This window comes from Trematomus bernacchii, unplaced genomic scaffold (assembly GCF_902827165.1).
Source record: "Trematomus bernacchii unplaced genomic scaffold, fTreBer1.1, whole genome shotgun sequence".
Taxonomy (NCBI): domain Eukaryota; kingdom Metazoa; phylum Chordata; class Actinopteri; order Perciformes; family Nototheniidae; genus Trematomus; species Trematomus bernacchii.
Window position 1 is genome coordinate 332835 of NW_022987531.1, and position 18701 is coordinate 351535.

At 43.7% G+C, this 18701-nt stretch overlaps 1 protein-coding gene across 1 annotated transcript in view; it reads left to right on the forward strand.

Moving 5' to 3' along the window:
- Window positions 1-571: 571 nt before the first annotated feature.
- birc6 (baculoviral IAP repeat containing 6) overlaps window positions 572-18701 on the forward strand; it is a 92267-nt gene continuing 74137 nt past the window's right edge. Inside the window, 24 exon segments of the mRNA XM_034122347.1 lie at window positions 572-782; window positions 4158-4339; window positions 5193-5330; window positions 6818-7011; window positions 7201-7312; window positions 7850-7932; window positions 9568-9793; window positions 9926-10086; window positions 10292-10350; window positions 10535-12190; window positions 13754-13903; window positions 14051-14276; window positions 14429-14589; window positions 14819-14950; window positions 15210-15341; window positions 15481-15647; window positions 15819-15952; window positions 16151-16312; window positions 16414-16545; window positions 17029-17126; window positions 17199-17346; window positions 17565-17698; window positions 18078-18224; window positions 18492-18679. Coding sequence (XP_033978238.1) covers window positions 572-782; window positions 4158-4339; window positions 5193-5330; window positions 6818-7011; window positions 7201-7312; window positions 7850-7932; window positions 9568-9793; window positions 9926-10086; window positions 10292-10350; window positions 10535-12190; window positions 13754-13903; window positions 14051-14276; window positions 14429-14589; window positions 14819-14950; window positions 15210-15341; window positions 15481-15647; window positions 15819-15952; window positions 16151-16312; window positions 16414-16545; window positions 17029-17126; window positions 17199-17346; window positions 17565-17698; window positions 18078-18224; window positions 18492-18679 — 5133 coding nt within the window.

The window sequence follows — 18701 nt, forward strand, 5'->3', positions numbered from 1 at the left end:
TTCTATAATTGGACTGCATCAGTTCTGCATTTACATTAAAAGAAACATGGCTACTTGTTTTTCACGGTTGTTCACATATGTCTTAAATGATATGATGAATTGGAAATGGGGGACCCTGATGTAAACAAGACGAAAGTCTTTCTCTGGTCTGCATCCCCTTAACAATTGTATGTTTTGAGCTGTACTGTACTGTACCCAATATACAAGCTGTTAATAAACTTTTCAATCAATCAATCAATCAGTTCATTGCAGAGCTATTATTTTGATGGTCTTATTATGTATTCCAGCCGCTGTTCTCGTGTTCACTTGGTGTTATCGCGGGAAGTGGCGAAGAGATACGCTAGCTCCGTTTACCTATCGTGTAACTGACAGAAAGCCTAGCCTGGAGTTCCTCAGCGCTGATGGTGAATAGCCACTGCTGCGGTAACGGGCGGAGGAGAAGAAGCCGCAGAAGGAGTCAGCAGTGGCAGAGGAGTAATAGTACGCAGATAGTCTTATAAAATTACCAGTATTATTGTATCGTCGGATCATTACAAACGCCAGAAAGGAAGGGAAGGGGAAATAAGGAAAGATGGCGGCCGCGGCCTCGCCGGGCTCCGGCTCGTCCACCTCTTCAGACTGGATTGTACTGAGAGACGGTTGCCTGCGTTGCGACGAGGAGGGCCTGCGAAGCCTTTCCTACCACCCGGCCCTCAACGCTATCCTGGCCGTCACCAGCCGCGGCAGCATTAAAGTCATAGACGGCACTTCGGGGGCCATTCTCCAGGCTTCAGCGTTGCACGGTAAGCATCCGAGTCCTCTGTCAGCCCTGACACCAACAGTGTGAGAAACCAGCCTCTGGTTGTCAACACACACTAACGCTAAACACGACACAGGCTAGCGCTAGCTGTTCCTAGTAGTGTTCTTTGGGCCTAGTTACATTATTTGTACAGGATTCCTTTTGGTTTTGGTTTTACATCGTCTTTGGACGTTGAGTGGTTTATCTTCAAATGTACAGTAGTGTTTCTCCAGCGTCTGTGCTTGCTCCTGTTTACCACCGTTATGTCATATACCATGCAAGCTAATAGCTAGCTGGTTAACATAGCACAGCGCTAGTTAGCTGGGCAACCTTTCCTGACAGTTCCTGTCATTCTAGTGGTCAGTCACGATATGTCGTTATATTGACACTTCATGTCGAGGCACTAATGTAGCAAACCTAATGTTAGCTAGTTTAAGGTAGTAACGTTACATCATGGATATGGGAGTTACTGTGACAGCCACTAAGCTAGCAAGCGGCACTTTAGCTGCTTAACTCCACAGCCTATGGTGTTAACTGTCAGTCATTTGAAAGCATCGGTCTGATGCGGAAAGTAAGCTTTTCTTGATGTTGCAGTTTTCTGTAATAAGAGGTGGAAGAAATACTCAGATCTTATACTTAAGTAAAAGTAGAAGTACCAGAGTTTAGGAATACTCTGTTACAAGTAAAACTTCTGCAATCAAAATTGTACTCAAGTAAAAGTAGAAAAGTATTAGCATCAAAATATACTTAAAGGACCCAAAGGTAAAAGTATACATTATGCAGATCAGCCAATTTCAGAATAATTCATATCATATGTTTTGATTATAACATGAGATTATAACATGATTATATCATGAAAGTGTTATCAAAGCTGGTAAAGGTGCAGCTAGTTTGAATGACTTTGTATACTGCAGGGTAGCTTGTGAATTTACTCCAGGTGGAACTAAAGTCTGATTTAAGACTTGATTATATTTCAGATCATTCATCCAGATCTGTAAAGGTACTAAATAAATGTATTAGAGTAAAATTAAACAATTTACCTCTGATTGTAGTGGGGTAGAAGTACTAAGTAGCAAAACAATTGAAATCCTCAAATAAAGTAAGTCCCTCAAAATTCTACTTAAGTACAGTACTTGAGTAAATGTACTTGGCTACTTTACACCACTGGGTGGAATTAAGCAATATTTGCTTGCTATGCTTGTTTGGCTAATTCAGTCAAACAACCAGCCTCACACTTGTCTTGTTTGTTTTGCACATCTGTGTGCACAGTACAGTCACAATGTTACTGACATGTACATAACATTCAAAGTTTCCAAATTCCTTTCAAAAGCTGTGCTCCACACCCACCTGCTAACTGCAATGCTGATCACAGTCCTCTGCTCTGTTTACACATCATAACATGGGGCAAAGCGCTTTTCTTTTAAAAGCTTGAGAGAATTTCTTGAACACATGGTTTGGGTGTTTACAATTGTTAACATCATAAATTGTGCGAAGATGCGGATGGATGTCAGTATTTATAGAAAAGCCTTCACCCTGCCTTTATATCGTTGAACAAAATTAAGATTGTTGGTTAGTACCTTTTTCCATATGAAGTGTTTACTGTGATTAAGAACCCATAGCTCAGTCAGTATTCAAGTTGTTGTGAATGAGGCTGTTGACTGTAAACAGTATTGCCACACACAGTTTCTCACATAAATACTGCTTGATTGTAGAACTGTGATAGTTTGTACTGCCCATTGTGTTTGATGGTCGCACCTATTGGAGGATTGGGTCATATGCCTTTCGAGATGTAGCATATCTCCGTTTGACGGAGTTACTATGATAATGATGATGATGATAATAGTAATCATCATAATAATAATAATAATAATAATAATAATAATAATAAGAACATGCCTTTTCTCACTTTTCAAAACAAAGTAACAGTCTTATAAGCAACCAACTGCACCCAACCTTTTCTCTAAACATGATAGTCTGTCATGTCTGCAGTGGTTATCTGTCTGTTCTGTGTGTCAGCCCTGGGTGTAACTTCCCCCCCCCCCCCCCCCCCCTCTGACCCAATGTCAGCTGGGATACAGCCCCATGCAACCCTGTGAAAGCACAAGTCGTTACAAATGTATGACTTTTCTGCAAACAGCTAATATTGATACAAATATTGCTCCAGTGTAAGCTGTTTATATTGTACATAAAAGTGACACTGTACATGCAATACTGAGCTGTTGGATAATCAATTTACTTTAAATTGACTTGAATCTCAATATATTTACTGCACCGGCTCCTGGTTTCCAGGTCCGGACTGATGTTGCGTCTGTCACCATCAGATGTCTGTCGATCGGGGTGATAGATGGTTGATCCCAGTTGAACCCGAATGCATGGTTATGTCACTTCTAGATGTCTGGTTTCTGGTGTTGTCACATCCATTACTAGAGGATGACAAAACCAGAGATGGAATGGAAAGATCCTGACACAATGTTTGGGTGTTTCAATGCTGATTTCCATATTTGTCACATTTTACATTTTATAAGAAACAACAACATTATGATCAATGCCCCTCACTGCATTTCTGCTTACCATTATAATATTTACAAATCCTATTTTGCTTCAATTGTTTTTGACTTCTGTGAATTCACCAAGGACTGGATACTTACCTTAAGGTGCCCAGTATTTTGGCACTTAGTTGCATTACAATATTGTAAAGGTAACTCCGAGTCTTCAGTATAGCGAAGTGTGTTTTGCCTGAAAAGCTTGAAACTGACCCCTTGAATGCTTGAAAAGTGCTTACATTTTAATTTGTAAAAGGTGTAGGAAGCCTGTAGATTGTATGTGAATTATATACGCTTAGATATAAATGCCTACATTTTCAAAGATACTCTTCTCGTTGTTTAATAATAATAATGCTGTTTTTTTGTTTGTTAGGCTGCTGGTTGTTTTGTCAAGCTTTCAAACATTACCCATCCTCCAAACAACCCAACCCTCTTTGTGTCAATCACCAACCATTTCAATAGACTACACAAAAGGGAGATACCTTAAGTTGTTGTCAGGGCAATTCAATTGAAGACTAAGTACATTTCTATAAACACAACTCATATTGTGTAAAACCACAAAGCAAAGTATGGTATAATATGGTAAATAAATATCTGTTTTCAATTCCACAGTAGAAATAAGAAAATGACCATGAAAAGGTTTGGCTTTCATTTGTTTGGCTCAAGATGGTAGAGCATACATGGCGAATAACGGACGTTTCCCTGTATTATTATCTCAAAGTACAATCGACCAAAGATACATGTAACCGTATTTCAGGTAGATATTTAGCCTTAATTCCAGCCTCCCTTCCTTCACACCCCCTGACACTGTCTGATATCTTCTGTTCCTCTCACAGCTAAACCTGGTGGCCGTGTCAGGTGTCAGTACTTTCCTGCAGTGGACAAGGTGCTTTTTGTGGACGACTATGCAGTGGGATGCAGGAAGGACCTGAATGGCATCCTGCTCCTGGACACAGCTCTGCAGCCTCCTGTGGCAAAGCCGGAAGACATAGTCCAGCTGGAGCTGCCGGTCACAGAGGTGAAGGACCACTGTTCAGAGATACTGCGCCTCATATTCACACCAGTTTTGTTTGTGCCCTTTAAAGATGTGTGTCCTTAACTCTTTCATTCCTCCCTCAGTATATAAGCCCTTGGTCGCGTTAAACCGCTCATTGTTATTACTACTGCAGTGCCTGTTTGGGTCTTTCTCTGGTTTTGAAGTGAATAATTTATTGCCTCAACTAAGTCAAAGCCCCCTGAACAGTGGATGCCCCAGGTGGTGTTGTTCCTTGGAGCAAGCAGGAACATTCATTGTTTATGTTAATTGCTAACAGCTAACACAAACTATGTTGTTCTAAATAAAAGTCAAACATTTGACTATGTTGGCAGAATGTGTGTTAAACATCACACTTATTGATGTTTAAAGACCTGATGTCACAACCTGTATATTCAAATTGTTTTAGATACTACACAAGGCACATTTACACAAGCCATGTTTTGTCATTGGTGCAACATTTGGCAGGGAATAAACTCTGGTGCTGATGCTTACAGAGGCCTTGCATAGGCCATTTAAGGATGTGTTGCCACAATTGCTGGTGGAAAAATACCATCTGCTGAAACACAGGAGCACTCATCTGCTATTATATCTTACTATTCAACTGCATCTCAACAGCTGTACCTAAACAATTTAATTATTTAAGGTACAAATGATCTGACACTTTTCTGTGGGGCCACTTGTTAGGTTAATTGGTTCTGAATGTGTCTACAGTGACATGTGACTGAAATCATATAATCATGCAATAAATGTCTCAACAACCCATGAAATCCTTTATTTGTTATGAAGATGGTACCAATACCTGACTCTGACTGTGTGTGTGTTTGTCTGTTTTTAGGCCCAGCAGATGCTGTCAGCCTGTCAGGAAAAGATTGACGTGTCTAACACAGAGGGCTATGAACTCTTTATCACCCTGCTCAAAGAAGGCCTGAAGAATACCTCACACGAGACGGCAGCCAATCACAAAGTGGCCAAGGTAAGTCTGAAACCTTTCAAAAGGTGACATTTTTTTTACATCTTGTATAAATAGATGCTTACTTTCCATGCTAATATCAACACATTAGGGTTATGTCATTTAGCTGTTAGTGACACCTTAAAGTCACGCACGTGTTTCAGTATGGGATGTTTTAGAAGATCATGTGAGAGGAGTCAGTGAAGGAAGACTAATGATCCTCCCACTCAGGCCACTCAGCGTACTGCAGAGTAATTCATTCCACTTGTTCCACTGCCTCTGCTTTCTGGGTCCCTATTGCTCTTACTTCTCTTACTGCCTTTGGGCAATAGAAGAGCTGCATTCATTGTAGGTTAGGTTCCTTAGGGTGGACACAATAACATGAACACTTGTATAATGTATTGCCATCCAATGCAATAGCCTTAAATGAATATGTGCTCTGTAAAGCTAACATTTAATTATTGTTAACACTGAGCTGTTGATTAAACCGATATTATGTTATGGTGTTGGATTACATTATCTTTGACCGATTCCTTGCTTTTAGATTTAAGTATATAGGTAAAAGTACAAAATACCTGTAAGTACGTTCTAGGATACAAATGGAATTCACACAATTTCTTTCAAACCGAGGTGTAATTGTTTTTTCTCACAGCCAGTTTAAACACAGCCGTGTTGGCACAGCTAGTTTTCTCTCCCACATATTGATAGAATAACAAGCTATGACTAGGGCCAGAATCTTGCTAAAGCTAAGTATTAAGTCATGTCAGGACTCTCTGACTGGGGGTCCCTCTTTAATTGTGTAGATTACCTTATCAAACAAAACCATGCTACATGCTAAAGTCAAATTGAAGCAAACCAATCTAATAAAGTTAGCAGTGAATACATGGCCTTCTCTAGTCACAGTTGGCTACTGGGATGTAAACACCAGCACATCAAGGTAGCACTTTAAACCTATTGGTTTCAATAATAGTCTAATGTTCTGAAGGAGAGATAACACATTAAACTTACAAAATACAAAATGTAGTGGCAGTTTATTTCTATGTCGTGTTACCAGATCAATATTATTTGTCTTCCTTGTGTATCCAGTACAGTGTGTGTACATGTCTAGCCTGGTGGAGCCCAAACACGGGCTGTGTGTGTTTTGGTACAGCAAAGGACAATGTGACTTGGCTTGTGCAAAATAAGGAGGAAATAACCATATTTACAAAGATAACCTTATTCAATTGTTTTCTGGACCTGATTTTCTATTAACACAATTCAATGTAAACAGCAACATCCTTTCTCAAGTGTCATTGCTTACGTGACTGTTTCCTAAAGAACTTAAGAATGTGTTTACTTCTTTGAGCTCTAATGGTAACACTAGTCATCATGTACTCAAATATACCTGCACCAGTGTCTGCTTGACTGTAAATTCACACCATGATGATATAGCTAGCTCCTAGTGATCTGCTTTTTCTTTTACTGGCATTAAATCCATCTCTCCTCTCTCTGATGTTTGGCTTCTCTTTCAGTGGGCGACAGTGACCCTCCAGCTTCCCCACCACGTGCTGAAGCTGGTGGCCAGTGCCATTGTCAATGAGCTCAAGAAGATAAACCAGAACGTAGCTGCCTTGTCTGTGGCCTCATCCATCATGGACAGGCTCTCCTACCTCTTATCAAGCGCCAGGCCTGAGCTTGGTGTGGGCCCCGGGCGCTCTGTAGATAGGTGAGCAAGCAGGAAATAGTGATTTTTCTTCCTCCAAAAATCAAACAACTTTTGTAGCATCACTCTGTAATCTATGATACACAACACGCATATGACTGATTGTAAACAGTCCACTACAAAACAGGAACTGTGATACATTCCACACCTACACACGTAATACTGAACGTGTTCCTGATGTGTTCTCTGCAGGTCTTTGATGTACAGTGAGGCCAACAGGAGGGAGACTTTTACATCGTGGCCCCATGCTGGGTACAGGTGGGCTCAGCCTGATCCAATGGCACAAGCAGGGTTTTACCACCAGGTAGGTTCTGACAGAGGAGCACAGCAGTCTGTAGCTTTACATCGGTTCACTCATATGCACATTCAAATCATTTGCATGCAGTCGAGGGGATTTTTGACAGCTTTTGAATGCTGTACACAACAATAGATGTGAACTCTTGGTAGATAGCTCATCTCATGGTCCCTTTCAAAGTAAGCATTGTATGTATTATAACAGTCTCTGTGCACCAAGTCTTCCTTACTTAAAAGCACACTGCTCCACCTCTGAACATCTACATGGTGTGTAAGGGCCTTTACCGGAGTTTTCTGCTGTTTTATCCGCCAGGAGGATGTACTGTTAGCACTGTTAGCTTAATAGCAAACTGTTGAGCAATTTTTTCCTAAAAATCAGGATGTTGCAGCCTTGCATTGTGCATGCTTCACCAAATTGGTCCAGTGCAGACATTTATTAATCATTACTATTTCTTGTAATATCAGTGCTGTTTATGCTTGCTGTGTATTTAAACCTGTCGTTGAAATGCGGCTGTGTAAGTGTTTGTCCCACCCTGTCTTTCCATAGCCTGCCTCAACAGGAGATGACAGAGCCATGTGTTTCACCTGCAGTGTGTGTCTGGTCTGTTGGGAACCTACAGATGAGCCCTGGTGAGTTAACTTGAATACAAATGCATTTATTTACAGGGTTCCCGCGGGGTCTTAAAAAGTCTTAAAAAGTCTTAAATTTGATAATCTGAATTTAAGGCCTTAAAAAGGTCTTAAATATGACAAAAAAAATAAGAAAGGTCTTAAATATGATTTAGAAGGTCTTAAAAATGATGGGATTTGAAAGGTACTTCTGTGTTGCGATCGCGTCTAAAATGTGTTTTGGGGGACTTGTCCGGGCTGCAAAGTAACCAGTACGGTAAGAGCCTTTCAGTTCCCCCCAACAATTTGTATTGAAATAAATCAACATGGAACCAGTAATCACTAACTTTGTTTCCCCCGGCCCCTTAACGGAGAACACCCAGCTAGTAACCTAGCAACCAAGCTTCAGCTAGCGGCAGTCAGAAACTCATGTCTCTTCGAATCTACTTACAAATAAATTTGGGGAAGTGTAAGTTCAACCGTATTTGGTTGGAAAACATCGAATTTAGTGCTTGGTTGAAACCAGTGGAGGGGAACGTGTTTGAAGCCCGCTGCACCTTTTGCAAAAGAAATTGGCGTTTGTTTGGCTAATATAGCGTTAGCTAGTGCAGCGTTAGCTAGTGCAGCAGCTCCCGCAACAACACCGTTGGACCTCCGGGCGACGTTTGGGTCTTCGACGTCAACCCTAAAAGCGGAGATGCTGTAGTGTGTGTATACGCTAAATACCGTAGCTAAACACCAATCATACAACAGCAACGATGAAAGATTGTAGCCAAGGCAGCAGAGCTCTGAATATAGCTCTTGTTACTCTCTCTCTCACACACACACACACACACACACACACACACACACACACACACACGCTGCTCGATTATGGCAAAAATCATAATCACGATTATTGTGGTCAATAATTGATATCACGATTATTAAATAAGATTATTCATTGACTTTGAAAACATCCATTTATTGAACTTTAAAACAAATAATAATTTGAACAGTATCTTTTTAACTGTTGATTACCCTGAACGTATAATTCAACTGAAAAACCAATACAAAAATAAATTAAATAAATGATATATTTAAATAAATAATATCAAAATAATAAATACCAATAAACAAGATCAACAAATATTTTGGAGCGCACTTCCACAAGCTACTAAACATATATAAATATGATAAATAAAAATAAATTAGACTAAAATTAATTAGATCAAATATGTTGTAGTGCACTGACACAACCTAGCAAAGCTAAATAATAGTTTTTTTCGATTATGTTGTTTTTGTAATTGTGGCAGGCCACGATTAAGGCGATTCAAATACGATTAATTGCACAGCCCTAACACACACACAAGCACACACATACACACTTTTTGGCTAACACAGTTCTGTACTGTTATGCTGTTATGTTCAGTCATTGTTCTTATGTTGAACATGAATACATTTGATTTGTAAGTAATTATGGGACGTATTTCTTCTTTCATAGCCATTTTCCTTCATACTTTCTTGCCGTGAAATAGGTCTTAAATTCTATTCGAAGTGGTCTTAAAAAGGTCTTAAAAAGTCTTAAATTTGAGTTGGCGAAACCTGCAGGAACCCTGTATTTAGCTACGAGCTATAACATATGAATGAAGACCAACATTTCTCTGCTATCCCCAGGTCTGAACACGAGCGACATTCTCCCAATTGTCCCTTTGTGAAGGGCGAGCACACACAGAATGTGCCACTGTCAGTGACACTGGCCACCAGCCCTGCCCAATTTCCCAACAGCCCCGACAGTTCGGACAAGATCGCCTGCTATGGCTTCGGCAGCTGTCCACAGTTTCTGGCTGCTGCCACCAAGAGGGGCAAGATCTGCATCTGGGACGTCTCTAAAATGATGAGGGTCAGAACATCTAAATGTTAAAGCATCAAACTGTCTCATATGCGTTGTGTTTCACTTTCAATGATATCGGTGGCAGCCTGTAAATGTTGGTATGGGCCCAGAATCAAGAGTGTGTCTTTGTGGGCTGAACAGGTGCACTTGAAGTTTGACATCAATCCATACGACCCAGCCATCCTGAGGCAGCTGATTCTGTGCGGGGGGGCGGAGCAACAAAGCGAGTCTCGCAGACCAACCCTGGCCTGGCTGGAGGAGTCCTCCACCTACTCAGACCTGCCCAAGCTAGAGGGAGACAGGTAAAGACAGATTTCCAGCTAGATCATTTAGGATAATACCACCTTGTACAGAGTTGAAGTACTATCCTCAAAACAAACAACAACAACAACAGAAGTGTGGATGACTGAAAAGACTCAAGCACTCAGTTCTTGTTTCTTTGATGGAATCTTGTGTTTGTGTTTTATCATGTTAGTCATGTATTTGTAATCACTTCTTAATTTGCAGTGATGACCAGTTGGAGGATTCAGACAGCGATGAGCATTCCCGATCAGAGTCATTAACCGGTATGAAGACATGAATTACCACTTTTTCTAAGTGCTGGTGGTGTTTCAGAAATTAGGATGCACAATATCAAAAGCAATGTAGATACTGGATGTCAACTTTATTTCAATATTTTTGTTTAAAAAACAAATGTATCCAACCTATTATCAGGAACATGACAGACCTCTCCTCTTGTTTTTATTCCAGGCCAGCAGTCCCAGTGGGAGAGCATGGATGTGAGCCTGGGGGTGACGTCGCTGAGTGTGCTGCAGCAGCCGGAGAAGCTCCAGTGGGAGGTGGTGGCCAGTGTGCTGGAGGACACGGTTAAGGACCTGGAGGAATTGGGTGCCAACCCCTCACTAAACCAAGCCAAGGCCCACAGCCAGGCCAAAGCAAAGGACAAGGTGGCTGACTACCACAACATTCCCTTCCCCTGCCTGCTGGCCGGAGGCCTGCTCAGCTACCGGCCAGCATCCTGCACCCCCATGGCTGGACCCCCGCCCACAGCCCCAGCTTCAACTCGCAGGACCACAGATGGTCCGCTAAGGACTCACGGCCCTGAGCCCTTTCACCCTGGGCCTCTCCAGGACCCTATGGAGATAGAGACCTGTAACCCCCAGATTGCGGCCCAGGAGCAGGGCTTCTCTAACCTCGTAGGTTCCCAACCCCCCAGCCCCTCGTCTCTGCCGGCTGTTCGCAGGACTATACCTGTGCTGCTGCTGTACAGCATCAGAGAGGTGGATGACAAGTCCTCAGGGCAGGTGTTTGCTCAAATGAACAATCTAATGAGCAAGGGGCTCCACGAGGAGGGCTTCACTGTGCCACAGATTATAGAGATGGAGTTTGACACACACGAGCAGCTTCTTCTTCAGGATCCTCCTATCACTTACATTCAGCAGTTTGCTGATGCAGCAACTAATCTGGCAGGGTTGGATGGTCACATGGACAAATGGAGCACGCTGGCTGCAGCTACGGCCTCCGCCCCCCCTCGGCCAGGAGCACTTGTGCAGTGCTTGAGGCTTCCCAAACAGCTGGAAGAGGAGAACCTTTATGTGGACTCGATCACGCCCTGCTGGGACGGTGTGCACCTCCTGGTGGGCCTGCAGCCATGTGGCACAGAGTCTCTGAGTGCTACAAACCAGGTGGAGGCTCTCAACAACCTGAACCGCCTGCACTCTGCACTCTGCAGCCAGCGCAAAGGAGACAGTCTACACTCAGTGGCCAATGGGGTGGAAGGCCACCACTCAGGGGGCTCACCGCCTCAGACCCCCCTCATTCTCCCCCCAGGAGACCAGCCGCAGCAGCAACAGAGGTCCCCAAGTAGTGGGAACGGCGGCTATCTTGCACTCTACAAGCTCAACTACTCCACCCGTATCGTCACCTTGGATGAGGAACCGGTGAAGGTGCAGCAGATCTGGGACCCTTGTGATGCCATCACCTCCCTCATACTGCTGCCTCCTGATGTGCTCGACAGCAGGGAGGACGACAATGAAGAGGCTCCTGAGGAGGCTCTGGCCTCAGGGTCCAAAAAGGGCTCCTCTGGGTTTGGAATGGCCCCTGCAGGCTCTGGTGGCTCTGCTGGTACTGGGACTGCATGTGGTGCAGCAACAACCAGCAGCACTGTCACCGGCCCCTCCACCTCTGGCATGAGCCACAAAGAGTGCAAGCGGGTGGAGGTGGCGGGCCTGGGCCACCTGGTGGTGACCACACGGGCTGGATATATAATGATACTGGACCTGTCTACGTTGGAGGTCCTGGCCAAGGTTGAGCCGCCTAAGAAGGAGGGGTCTGCAGAGGAGACGGACCCCTTTGTCTCAGTGACCTATTGCTCGGGGACTGACCGCCTTTGTGCCTGCACCAAAGGTTAGTGTTTCATTCCTGAGCCTGTTTCTCTGTCGACTGCAGTTCTGCTGACTGCTGGGACAGATGGGCTGCGATTGGGTTTAATGAATTGGGTTTTCAAAGTAGGTCTTACTTTTTTTCAGCAGCATATTATTGAAGATGTGTGGCTCTAGTGAGGTATTCTGAGAGCCTGATGTGTTGGTTGGATTGAGTCAAATTGAACTAAAGTGTGCATGCTCTGTGGTAATGATGGAACATCTCATCCAGTGCAACAGTGTGGTTCATTGAAGTATTTTTCATACTTTTTGATCAAAAGTGAAGCTATGTGGCACACGGGAAGAATATATACAAAGCATTGATACACAATACTTGTTAGTTTTTTAGGGTGTTTTTCTCATTCAAATGAACTATAACTTTTATATTAGCTGCAACATGATACACAATTGAGGTGCCTTAAAGCCTTAGATGTGTTTTCAAATTGATTATTTTAGTCCATGAGAGCATAGTGATATATATATACCTCACTGGTGTATATTTAAGCAATAGCTCACGACAGGCCGTGGTATATGCTCATTATATCACAGCTAAGGGGCGTGGTTCGGCCCGACGCGAATATATATAATATATATATATAATATATATATATATATATATATATATATATATATATTATATATTAGTAGGAGTGACTAACAATTTTGCCAAGGTTTACTTCATATACTGTAATAGTAGCATAATGCAGACTAGGGCAGCCTATCCCGCGTGTGGCGTGCATGTGTAGAGCGAGCAAGAGAGACGTTTTTGGAAGTTAACGGGAGTAGCAGCAGTACAACAAAGTAACAACTATAAACAACAGCCTCCCAAGAACATTGAATGCTGGATTTCATTTAGCGATCCTGCAGACAGCCGATACACAGGGCGGAAGTCCTGCAGCATGCGCCCCCCCTGCAGCAGCAGCTCCTCACAAAGGAGAGGGCAGCCCCCCCCCCCCACCACAGTCACAGTTCTAATCCTTCAAAAATGATGCCCGGACTTCAGATCTTTTCCGTCAGATTTAAAAACAACGATGCTAACGAGACTTCTCCCAGTCACCGCGAAAAACATAAACATCGGAGCATTTCACCTTGTTTACCGATCTGCCGATGGTGGTAAACAGGGTTAGCATCGGCCGATGTCTCATCGATGTATCGGTGCAACCCTAATATACAGTATATATTTATAGTATACTCAGCTGTAAACTCATCTTCCCAGTTAACGTCTCTGTCAGAAATATCAAACATTTAAAAAAGAAAATTCAGAAAACCTTTTCAATAATGTTTTTATGTTCTGAGTTTTGTGAACTCAGCAAGCGCATTGTTCCTGTTCTGTGAATTTGTCCTAAAAACTATTCTTCTACTTTCATCAGCAAGTTTAATGTCCAGCCTGGCTTTATATATGTTTTCTCAACACTTTTGTTAACTCAAGAGGTTTAGCACCTGCAGGTGATTCCTTTGTATACTGTCAAGATCAATACACTGAAGTAAGAGTTAAAAGTGCAGTGAAGTCATTTGTAGGTTTTCATTTTGTTTCGTATCTCGTTTGAAGGTGGAGAACTTCATTTCCTTCAAATTGGAGGTGTGTGTGACGATCTAGATGATGGAGACATGTTTATTGATGGCCCCCTTTCTAAAGGGGCTGAACTGCTGCTTGAGGGGGCCAAGCCCTCCTCCAACCCCTCTAGCCCTGGAATAACAGGTGAACCACACACACACACACACACACACACACACACAGTAGCTGTCCACTTCAGAGTTCAGGGCCTGATTGTCAATTACAAACATTTCACTGGTAAATTCTTTGCCCTTCTGTGATGCTGTAACTGCTGAACTGTCCTATTTGAAGGAGTGGACCTCCTTGTTGACCAGCCGCTGTCCACGGAGAGCCTGATGTCACTGGTGGAGCTGACACGCTTCGAGACGTTGATCCCCCGCTTCTCAGCCACTGTGCCGCCATGTTGGTCGGAGGTGCAGCAAGAGCAGCAGCAGCGGCGCCACCCCCAGCACCTCCACCAGCAGCACCACGGAGATGCAGCCCAACACACACGCACCTGGAAGCTTCAGAGCGACAGGTAGCGTCAACTTTTTTTAAACTGTATGACTGCAGTCACTTTAATAAGTGTCCCAGTTAAATGGCTAAGGGCTCCTCCTCTAATAAGTCATCTTCAGTGCTTAAGTTGAATATCTGAGCAGTCGCAGTCGGTGACCTGTGTTGTCTTTGCAGCTCCAGCTGGGACGAGCATGTGTTTGAGCTGGTGCTGCCCAAGGCCTGCATGGTGGGTCACGTGGACTTCAAGTTTCTCCTGAATGCCAACATCATCAACATTCCTCAGATCCAGGTCACCTTACTGAAGAACAAAGCACCCGGGCTGGGCAAAGTCAGCGGTAAGGACACTGCCTTGAGATGGTATCTTTTTTGTCAAGTATTTAGTACAGTGACGATACTGAATGCATACCTGCAGGTTGGTAGATTGTTCTTTGCAACTGTTTTGATCCAGGTGCTTAAAGATGTTTTGTGTTGTTTTTCATTACAATATCCGCTAAAAGGAATTGTGGCCTATTGAATATGGATCCTCTCTTTGTGTCTGATTCTCGCCTCTGATGTCTGTAACAGAGACGGCGGTGGACAGACAGATCTCCTTCCCCCTCTCCAGCGTCCTCCACGCTAACGGCGAGAGGAACGGACAGCCTCTGCTGCATGACTTCACAGAGGACATCCAGTTCATGGACATTGAGGAGACATCAGGTAAAAAATAACACCATTTTTGCTTTATTTCAGATTCAGAAATGTTGCTGTCTCTAATTTTCTAAAAAGACGGTAACAAACATGAGTATAAAGGTTGGCATTTAGTGTTTAAGCGCTTTGAGTGGTTGGTCAACTGGAAAGGCACTATTCCAAAATAAATAAAAGTCTTTTTAGGGCTGAAGGTTGTTGTTTAACATTGTGAAAGTCTTAATGTGTGTATTACCCGCCCTAAATATAGCGGTTCATGTGTTTGCTGCAGGTTCCATGCTGTGTCCATTCCTGGAGGACCACAAGGAGGACATCCTGTGTGGTCCAGTGTGGCTGGCCAGTGGGCTGGACCTCTCTGGCCATGCAGGCATGCTCAGTCTCACCAGCCCCAAGCTGGTCAAAGGTAACTACACTCACAAGTACACGTTCTGTGAGGGCATCATGACCTGATCACAGCCTGACCCTCAGGGGTTTTCTGCTCGGGAAGATGCTATTCAGTTGTTAGTGCGTCCGTGTTTTCTAAGCTGTATTGTTCTCTGAAGGCATGGCGGGAGGCAAGTACCGCTCCTTCCTGGTTCACATTAAAGCGGTGAGTGACCGGGGCATGGAGGAGAGCCCCCGACCCGTGGTGAGGATGCCCTGTGCCAAGCCCCAGGGCACCAAAGCGCACTCACTGTCCACCCTGCTGCAGCGGGCTCAGGCCTCCAAGGTACACATCACTGCTTCCAGTTTTCTCAGGATAGGTTCATATTTGGATTACTCCCATGCAAATATAAATGTAAATAATGTTTTTATTGATGTAGTAGTTTCTCATATCCTTACCTTTCCGAAAAAGTTAACACACTCACATTAATGTATTTGTTTGTGTGTGTGATTGTAGGAGAAGGTGTCTGCAGTGAAAAGCGAGAGCTCAGCGCCCTCGAAGAAAGTGGAAAACATGCGAGGCTGTGACCTGCTGCAGGAGGTCTCAGTCACAATCAGAAAGTTTAAAAAGACGTCAATGCCCAAAGAAAGGTCAGATCACTGTGAAACATTATGTTCTGTTAGCACTGTCAAAATGTTGTTGTAATAAATATCTAACATTGCAGAAGTAAATTGAACAGTAAGTGTACTAACACACATTCCATCAGATGACAGTGACTTCTTGGTATACCTGTTTCTGCTGTTCCTGTTGCAGAAGTAAACTTATGTTTGTCCTTCTCTGCTCCTCAGGGTCCAACGCTGTGCTATGCTGCAGTTCCCAGACTTCCACGAGAAGCTGCTGGACGCGCTGTGTAGACGCACAGAAGTCAGCCCAGCCAATGAGCACGCTCAGAGCCTCATCCTCGACATCCTGTGCTGGCTGGCTGGGGTGTTCTCTAACGGACCTTGCAGGTAGGACTAAAATAACACCACATTCATCTATGACATCTCGTTCACACGTTACCTCCACTTTGACATTTTACAGACAATAATAATATATTCTTTGGCTTCAGTTTAAGGGAAGGAAAAGAGGGCCTGCTGGCAAAATCCCGGACGCGGCTAACAGATATTGTACGGATGTGTTTCTTCGAAGCTGGCCGGAGCATAGCGCACAAATGTGCCCGCTTTCTTGCGCTTTGTATAAGGTAAGACGCATGGATGATTTCAGTGGCCATCTGAACTGCCCAGTGAAACTGAGGGGATTATATACATTCAATATAACACTTACTCACTCAAAACACATTGTCTACAGATCAATTGCATAACAGGAAAGCACACGTACTGAATATTCATAAGCAGAACACGTATCCCTGGGGAATATTTGTTTTGTTTGCTGTGTTGCGAAATAAATGTTGAATTCACCCCGAGAGCACCTGAACCTGGATTTATGAAGTGAGCAGTGACGTAATATAGGTTCAGGAACTTTTCATCAAATGATCTGGGGGGGGGGGGCACTGGAAAGAAAAGCATAACACATTATTATGGCTATCCCTTCTGCTTTATGTCAACGTTTATCTGGTTCCTATAGTGGAAAATGCCAATATGATGGAGTATTTGTACTCTATTTATGTTTTTGGGTTTATACGGACATAATAATAAACATGCTGTTTTATTTTTCCCTGCTGTAGCAATGGGAAAGGTGACCAAAGTCAGCAGGGTTTTGGAGTCAGTCTTCTGAATGCAATGCTAGACAATATGCCTTATCTGCCTGCATCAGCTACTGGTGGTAAGTAACTGAACAACAACTCCGATCATCATCCCCCAGCATTCAGTGCCTGACCCCTCTGTCCTGTCTCAGGATCCGTGTTCTGGTACTTCGTGCTGCTGAACTACGTGAAGGAGGAGGACCTGGCAGGCTGCAGCACCGCCTGCGCCTCTCTGCTCACCACCATCTCTCGACAGCTGCAGGACCGCCTCACCCCCCTGGAGGCTCTGCTGCAGACCAGGTACTGCAACTACTCCAAGAGTTTCTTACAGCCTCTGCAGGCTTGTGAGGCACAAATACCATTCTATTACTTAACTTATTTATGTAATAATAGGAAGATACAAGTATTTCCAACTACTGCTGAAGTGAAGCCACTGTCTCATCCGCTTTGTTCTTAATTCCTCGATGTATCTACCCATCACAAGCGTCACTCTCCCCCCTCCTGTCCTCCTCCTGCAGGTACGGCCTGTACAGCTCTCCCTTCGACCCGGTGCTGTTTGACCTGGAGGTCAGCGGCTCCTCCTGTAGGAACGCCTTCAACAGCAGCATCGGAGTCCAGTCAGATGAGATCGACCTCTCTGACATCCTGTCAGGTATCAGCTTTTCACACGGTATTCTGACTAACGATGAAGTTACATCAGACGGTAAACAATGTATATGAAATAAGATTACTTTAAATAGATTGAAATTCTCCAATACATTTTGTTTAATAGAAGGGGATCATGTGTAAAGATGGCTCCAGTCTTTGTTATTCTGATAAGGATGTATACACCCTTTAATTGAAACTTTAAGTCATTTAAATGGTATACTGACTCTTTCTGTATCTCACAACATTTCTCCTTTAAATTCTTAGGGTCTTGATTCATTAAAAAATCATTCCAAAATTGAGGAAAACTGGATAGAGTTGAATTTGAGTTTTCTCCTGAAGCTCGGTGTGTTCCTGAATGTTTGGTTTGGTGTTGTGTTGTGCAGGGAATGGAAAGGTGAGCAGCTGTTCAGCAGCAGAAGGCAGCTTCACAGCACTAACAGGACTCCTGGAGGTGGAGCCTTTGCACTTTAGTTGTATCTCTACTAGTGACGGCACACGGGTGGAGCGAGACGACGCCAGCCTGTTCACCGGTAAATAGATGTCTTTGGCCCCTGATCACAGAGCTCACACAGTTGAAAAAGTTTCTTCAATGCCTAATATTAACTGTTATTTTTAAGGGCTAGGAATATGCTGGAATTAGAATAAACTCTTAGAAAAGCTCCCTTTAACACAATCTTGTGTATACTCAATTACTTGTGGTTTTAAATGTTGTATTATTTTTTTAAATAATTGTCCACTTGATAAGCTGTTGGAACACTTAAGTGGTCATCTCCTGATCTCTTACTCTTTACCCCCAGTGAGTACGTTTGGCGTGACGCCTGCGGTGGGAGGCCTGTCGTCAGGAACGGTTGGAGAAGCTTCTACAGCGCTGAGCTCTGCAGCACAGGTGGCGCTACAGTCACTGTCCCACGCCATGGTGTCAGCGGAGCAGCAGCTGCAGGTGCTGCAGGAGAAACAGCAGCAGCTGCTCAAGCTGCAGCAGCAGGTACACACCCACACGCACGCAC